Genomic DNA, 6,990 nt, shown 5'->3' on the forward strand with positions numbered 1-6,990 from the left:
TAGTGACGATTGGCCTCTGAGTGAAATTCCTGAGCGGTTTCCTTTCACTTTAGCAACTGAGTTAGGAAGGACGGCAGTATCTTGGTAGTGACTGGGTGCATTGATACACCATATAAAGTGTAATTCATAACTTAACCATGCTCAAAGGGCTATTCAATGTCTGTCTTTTTTCTTTAACCCATCTACGAAAACGTGCCCTTCTCTGCGAGGCATTGGAAAACCTCCCCTGGTGTTTGTGGTTGTACAGAGATGAGGAAGTGTCAGATTCTCCCTCGGAGAGGTGGGTGTAGAGTCAGGCCCAGGAGAGCAAGAATATCCAAGACTGTCCACCAACACAACAGGCACATGACCACAAACGTAGCCACAAGAACACAGGAACGCTGTCTAGTAAACAAAACGGAGGTAACACTCCTCTGCTAAACTAACGTGTGGGCAAAACAGTCCCGTGAAAATACACCTGCTTAAAAGTTTTAAAAAAAACACATTTCCCAAACTAACGACAGTAATGCAAACAATACTTATTTACTTTTTAAATTAATTTGTAAAAAAAAATCTAAAAACATAATACCACTTTGACAGTATGGAGTATTGTGTGTAGGCCATTTGTCACAAAATCTCAATTTAATCCATTTCAAATTCAGGCTGTAACACAATTTTTATGTCAAGGGGTGTGAATACATTCTGAGGGCACTGAATACAAAATATAAAAAAAGCATGTTTTTTGAATGAATTGTCTTTTAATGAGGTTTGCATATATTAAGGTGCCAGGTCGGACAATTTGGACTATATTTGATGTGTAGATGTGCTGTCTATAATCACCCGTTAGTCAAACCTTTTCATAAAATAATACTGGTTTGTATCTTCATTACATTTGTCAAACTGTAAGTTGAAGAGACAAGTACTGTATTGCAGTTCAAAATAAATGACTTCATAGTTAATCAAGAGAGGAAATAACAAACAAAAAATAATTATTGGAATGAAGCTTATTATAAATAAAATAAATAGATGATCAACCGTTTTAGTCAGTGGACAGCACAGCTTGAAACCACAAATGACATGACTAATAAATATATAAACATACTTTGTTCAGCTCAGCTGTAACTTTGATTAACAATCAGATGCATAATATAAAAAGTAGTACATTGCACAAAAAACATGTGGCCTTTTAAGCTTATTATCAATTTTCACTTGATCTTCTCAGATGCAGTCCTGTGTAGTCAAGTGATGTTCCATGCATTAAAGTCCCGTGATTAGCAGATATAGATTGGCTGTTCTTGTGATGACAATTGGCCACAGATGTTAGCATTGTCACCTCAGAAGAGACCGTTTCTTCTGGTGTACTGTACATTGTAATATCTGCGTCTGTGCCAGCGTCTCCTTATAGCTGCACATCCTCCACATAAAATGCACTGCAAAACAAGATGGAGAAGTATGATTCACATGTAAAATTAAATCATTGCAGAAATGTAGCATATTTTTTAAATAAATATGTAAACAGTATACACAGAACACAATACTATACGTACACATAGCAGGATCCACAGAGGTACCAAAATGATAGCGATGCCACAAGGGATTATAATGGCCAGAGCCCAGCCAGGAAATCCTCCACTTGTTGTATTGAAAGGAGTGGTCAGCAACAGAGTAGGAGGGGGTGTGGTTGCTTCTACAGTTGTCGTTGTGGGTGCTGCTGTTGTGGTTTTTGTAGCAGCTTTTGTTGTGGTTGTCGAAGGAGCTGGAGTTGTGTTTGTTGAAGGAGCTGCCATTGTAGTGGTTGTAGGAGCTATAGCTGTTGGAATTAGAGCAGCATTATCAGCTGCAGTTGTAGGAGATGCAGCTGCAGTTGTAGGAGATGCAGCTGCAATTGTAGGAGATGCAGTTGCAGTTGTAGGAGATGCAGTTGCAGTTGTAGGAGATGCAGTTGCAGTTGTAGGAGATGCAGTTGTAGGAGCTGCAGTTGTAGGAGCTGCAGTTGTAGGAGATGCAGTTGTAGGAGTTGCAGTTGTAGGAGTTGCAGTTGTAGGAGCTGCAGTTGTAGGAGCTGCAGTTGTAGGAGCTGCATTTGCAGTTGTAGGAGCTGCAGTTGCAGTTGTAGGAGCTGCAGTTGCAGTTGTAGGAGCTGCAGTTGCAGTTGTAGGAGCTGCAGTTGTAGGAGCTGCAGCTGCAGTTGTAGGAGCTGCAGTTGTAGGAGCTGCAGTTGTAGGAGCTGCAGTTGCAGTTGTAGGAGCTGCAATTGCAGTTGTAGGAGCTGCAGTTGCAGTTGTAGGAGCTGCAGTTGCAGTTGTAGGAGCTGCAGTTGCAGTTGTAGGAGCTGCAGTTGCAGTTGTAGGAGCTACAGCTGTAGGAGCTGCAGTGGCAGTTGTTGGAGCTGCAGTTGTAGGAGCTGCAATTGGGTTTTTCGTAAAAGCTGCAGTTGTTGTCGTAGTAGATGCTGCAGTTGTAGGGGTGGTAGGTCCAATGGTTGTTGTAGTAAAAGCTGAATTGATTGTCATAGCAGCTTTTGTGGTGCTGGTTGAAGGAGCTACAGTTATTGGAGAAAGAGCTTTAGTTGCTGTAGGTATGGTAGATGTAGTGGTCGTAGGCGCTATAGTTGCCGTCGGAGCAACAGTTGTCATTGTAGGTGCGGCTGTTGTAGTGGTCATAAGAGCTAAAAAATGTTATGGTAGGAGGTGCAGTTATGGTTGTAGGTTTAGCTGCAGTTGTGGTTGTTGTAAGAGCTGCAGTTGTAGTTATTGTAGCAGGTGCTGTTGTGGTTGTCGTAGTAGGTGTTGTGGTTGTCATGGTAGGTGTTGTGGTTGTCGTAGTAGGTGTTGTGGTTGTCATAGTAGGTGTTGTGGTTGTGGTAGTAGGTGTTGTAGGTGTCGTAGTAGGTGATGCAGTTGTGGTGGTCGTAGGAGCTACTGTTGTTGAAGTTGGAGCTGCAGTTGTGGTTGTCATAGGAGCTACAGTTATGGTTGTAGGTGTTGTTGTAGTGGTCGTAGTATCTAAAGTTGTAGTAGGAGTATCAGTTGTGGTTGTCATAGGAGCTGCATTGGTTGTTGTAGTAGGTGTTGTGGTTGTCGTAGTAGGAGTTGTAGTTGTCGTAAAAGGTGCTGCAATTGTGGTGATTGTAGGAGCTACAGTTGTTGTAGTTGGAGCTGCAGTTGTGATTGTCGTAGGAGCTACAGTTGTGGTTGTCGTAGTATGTGCTGTGGTTGTCGTGGTAGGTGTTGTCGTTGTCGTAGTAGGTGCTGCAGTTGTGGTGGTCGTAAGAGCTACAGTTGTTGTAGTTGAAGTAGGTGCTGCAGTTGTAGTGGTAATAGAAGCTACAGTTTTTGTAGTTGGAGCTGCAGTTGTGGTGGTCGTAGGAGCTACAGTTGTTGTAGTTGGAGCTGCAGTTGTGATTGTCGTAGGAGCTACAGTTGTGGTTGTCGTAGTATGTGCTGTGGTTGTCGTGGTAGGTGTTGTCGTTGTCGTAGTAGGTGCTGCAGTTGTGGTGGTCGTAAGAGCTACAGTTGTTGTAGTTGAAGTAGGTGCTGCAGTTGTAGTGGTAATAGAAGCTACAGTTTTTGTAGTTGGAGCTGCAGTTGTGGTGGTCGTAGGAGCTACAGTTGTTGTAGTTGGAGCTGCAGTTGTGGTGGTCGTAGGAGCTACAGTTGTTGTAGTTGGAGCTGCAGTTGTGGTTGTCGTAGGTGCTGCAGTTGTGGTGGTCGTAGGAGCTACAGTTGTCGTTGTAAGTGCTGCAGTTGTGGGGGTCGTAGGAGCTACAGTTGTTGTGGGGGTCGTAGGAGCTACAGTTGTGGGGGTCGTAGGAGCTACAGTTGTGGTTGTCGTAGGAGCTACAGTTGTGGTTGTCGTAGGAGGTACAGTTGTGGTTGTCGTAGGAGGTACAGTTGTGGTTGTCGTAGGAGGTACAGTTGTGGTTGTCTTAGGAGGTACAGTTGTGGTTGTCGTAGGAGGTACAGTTGTGGTTGTCGTAGGAGGTACAGTTGTGGTTGTCGTGGGAGGTACAGTTGTGGTTGTCGTGGGAGGTACAGTTGTGGTGGTCGTAGGAGGTACAGTTGTGGTGGTCGTAGGTGCTGCAGTTGTAGTGGTTGTCGTAGGTGTTGTAGTGGTTGTCGTAGGTGCTGCAGTTGTAGTGGTTGTCGTAGGTGCTGCAGTTGTAGTGGTTGTCGTAGGTGCTGCAGTTGTAGTGGTTGTCGTCGGTGCTGCAGTTGTAGTGGTTGTCGTAGGTGCTGCAGTTGTAGTGGTTGTCGTAGGTGCTGCAGTTGTAGTGGTTGTCGTAGGTGCTGCAGTTGTGGTGGTCGTTGGAGCTACAGTTGTTGTAGATGGAGCTGCAGTTGTGTTTGTCGTAGTAGGTGTTGTGGTTGTCGTAGTAGCCGCTGAAGTCGTGGTTGTCGTAGCAGTTTCGGTTGTAGTTGTCGTAGTAGGTGCTGCAGTTGTGGGGGTCGTAGGACCTACAGTTGTCGTAGTTGTAGCTGCAGTTGTGGTTGTCGTAGGAGGTACAGTTGTTGTAGTTGGAGCTGCAGTTGAGGTTGTCGTTGTAAGTGCTGCAGTTGTGGGGGTCGTAGGAGCTACAGTTGTTGTGGGGGTCGTAGGAGCTACAGTTGTGGGGGTCGTAGGAGCTACAGTTGTGGTTGTCGTAGGAGGTACAGTTGTGGTTGTCGTAGGAGGTACAGTTGTGGTTGTCGTAGGAGGTACAGTTGTGGTTGTCGTGGGAGGTACAGTTGTGGTTGTCGTGGGAGGTACAGTTGTGGTTGCCGTGGGAGGTACAGTTGTGGTTGTCGTGGGAGGTACAGTTGTGGTTGTCGTGGGAGGTACAGTTGTGGTGGTCGTAGGAGGTACAGTTGTGGTGGTCGTAGGAGGTACAGTTGTGGTGGTCGTAGGTGCTGCAGTTGTAGTGGTTGTCGTAGGTGCTGCAGTTGTAGTGGTTGTCATAGGTGCTGCAGTTGTAGTGGTTGTCGTAGGTGCTGCAGTTGTAGTGGTTGTCGTCGGTGCTGCAGTTGTGGTGGTTGTCGTCGGTGCTGCAGTTGTGGTGGTTGTCGTCGGTGCTGCAGTTGTAGTGGTTGTCGTAGGTGCTGCAGTTGTAGTGGTTGTCGTAGGTGCTGCAGTTGTAGTGGTTGTCGTAGGTGCTGCAGTTGTAGTGGTTGTCGTAGGTGCTGCAGTTGTAGTGGTTGTCGTAGGTGCTGCAGTTGTGGTGGTTGTCGTCGGTGCTGCAGTTGTGGTGGTTGTCGTCGGTGCTGCAGTTGTAGTGGTTGTCGTAGGTGCTGCAGTTGTAGTGGTTGTCGTAGGTGCTGCAGTTGTAGTGGTTGTCGTAGGTGCTGCAGTTGTAGTGGTTGTCGTAGGTGCTGCAGTTGTAGTGGTTGTCGTAGGTGCTGCAGTTGTAGTGGTTGTCGTAGATGCTGCAGTTGTAGTGGTTGTCGTAGTAGGTGTTGTGGTTGTCGTAGTAGGTGTTGTAGTTGTCGTAGTAGGTGCTGCAGTTGTGGTGGTCGTAGGAGCTACAGTTGTTGTAGTTGGAGCTGCAGTTGTAGTGGTTGTCGTAGGAGGTACAGTTGTGGTTGTCGTAGTAGGTGCTGTGGTTGTCGTAGTAGGTGCTGTAGTTGTCGTTGTAGGTGCTGCAGTTGTGGTGGTCGTAGGAGCTACAGTTGTTGTAGTTGGAGCTGCAGTTGTAGTGGTTGTCGTAGGAGGTACAGTTGTGGTTGTCGTAGTAGGTGCTGTGGTTGTCGAAGTAGGTGTTGTAGTTGTCGTAGTAGGTGCTGCAGTTGTCGTAGTAGGTGCTGCAGTTGTGGTGGTCGTAGGAGCTACAGTTGTTGTAGTTGGAGCTGCAGTTGTGGTTGTCGTAGGAGCTGCAGTTGTGGTTGTCGTAGGAGCTGCAGTTGTGGTTGTCGTAGGAGCTGCAGTTGTGGTTGTCGTAGGAGCTGCAGTTGTGGTTGTCGTAGGAGCTACAGTTGTGGTTGTCGTAGGAGCTACAGTTGTGGTTGTCGTAGGAGCTACAGTTGTGGTTATCGTAGTAGGTGTTGTGGTTGTCGTAGTAGGTGTTGTGGTTGTCGTAGTAGGTGTTGTGGTTGTCGTAGTAGGTGCTGCAGTTGTGGTTATCGTAGGAGCTTCAGTTGTGGTTGTCGTAGTAGGTGCTGTGGTTGTCGTAGTAGGTGTTGTAGTTGTCGTAGTAGGTGCTGCAGTTGTGGTGGTCGTTGGAGCTACAGTTGTTGTAGATGGAGCTGCAGTTGTGGTTGTCGTAGGAGGTACAGTTGTTGTAGTTGGAGCTGCAGTTGTAGTTGTCGTAGTAGGCGCTGAAGTCGTGGTTGTCGTAGCAGTTTCGGTTGTAGTTGTCGTAGTAGGTGCTGCAGTTGTGGGGGTCGTAGGAGCTACAGTTGTCGTAGTTGAAGCTGCAGTTGTGGTTGTCGTAGGAGGTACAGTTGTTGTAGTTGGAGCTGCAGTTGTGGTTGTCGTAGGAGGTGCAGTTGTGGTTGTCGTAGGAGGTGCAGTTGTGGTTGTCGTAGTAGGTGCTGCATTTGTGGTCGTAGGAGCTACAGTTGTCGTTGTAAGTGCTGCTGTTGTGGGGGTCGTAGGAGCTAAAGTTGTTGTGCGGGTCGTAGGAGCTACAGTTGTGGTTGTCGTAGGAGGAACAGTTGTGGTTGTCGTAGGAGGTAGACTTGTGGTTGTCGTAGGAGGTACAGTTGTGGTTGTCGTAGGAGGTACAGTTGTGGTTGTCGTAGGAGGTACAGTTGTGGTTGTCGTAGGAGGTACAGTTGTGGTTGTCGTAGGAGGTACAGTTGTGGTTGTCGTAGGAGGTACAGTTGTGGTGGTCGTAGGAGGTACAGTTGTGGTGGTTGTAGGAGGTACAGTTGTGGTGGTCGTAGGAGGTACAGTTGTGGTGGTCGTAGGAGGTACAGTTGTGGTGGTCGTAGGAGGTACAGTTGTGGTGGTCGTAGGTGCTGCAGTTGTGGTGGTCGTCGTAGGTGCTGCAGTTGTAGTGGTTGTCGTAGGTGCTGCAGTTGTAGTGGTTGTCGT

The 6,990-nt window shown here is 47.2% G+C and overlaps 1 protein-coding gene across 1 annotated transcript; it reads right to left on the reverse strand.

Moving 5' to 3' along the window:
- Positions 1–734: 734 nt before the first annotated feature.
- LOC149975560 (uncharacterized) lies at positions 735–3,947 on the reverse strand. The gene is made up of 2 exons (XM_090208734.1): positions 1,527–3,947; positions 735–1,409 (listed from the first exon to the last, which is right to left on the reverse strand). Exons 1-2 carry the CDS (start codon positions 2,640–2,642, stop codon positions 1,314–1,316), a joined length of 1,212 nt encoding a protein of 403 aa, XP_090064860.1. The 5' UTR covers positions 2,643–3,947; the 3' UTR covers positions 735–1,313.
- Positions 3,948–6,990: the final 3,043 nt, after the last annotated feature.

The sequence above is a fragment of the Oncorhynchus mykiss genome, chromosome 18 (genome assembly GCF_057628025.1).
Source record: "Oncorhynchus mykiss isolate SJ-2025 chromosome 18, ASM5762802v1, whole genome shotgun sequence".
Classification (NCBI taxonomy): Eukaryota; Metazoa; Chordata; class Actinopteri; order Salmoniformes; family Salmonidae; genus Oncorhynchus; species Oncorhynchus mykiss.

Bases quoted from the DNA above. Each gene is read 5' to 3' on its own strand.
- LOC149975560 (XM_090208734.1), bottom strand. From the start codon at position 2,642: ATGACCACTACAACAGCCGCACCTACAATGACAACTGTTGCTCCGACG. The intron at 1,410-1,526 runs GTACGTATAGTA...CTTGTTTTGCAG, and splicing joins CTCTGTGGATCCTGCTATGT to TGCATTTTATGTGGAGGATG.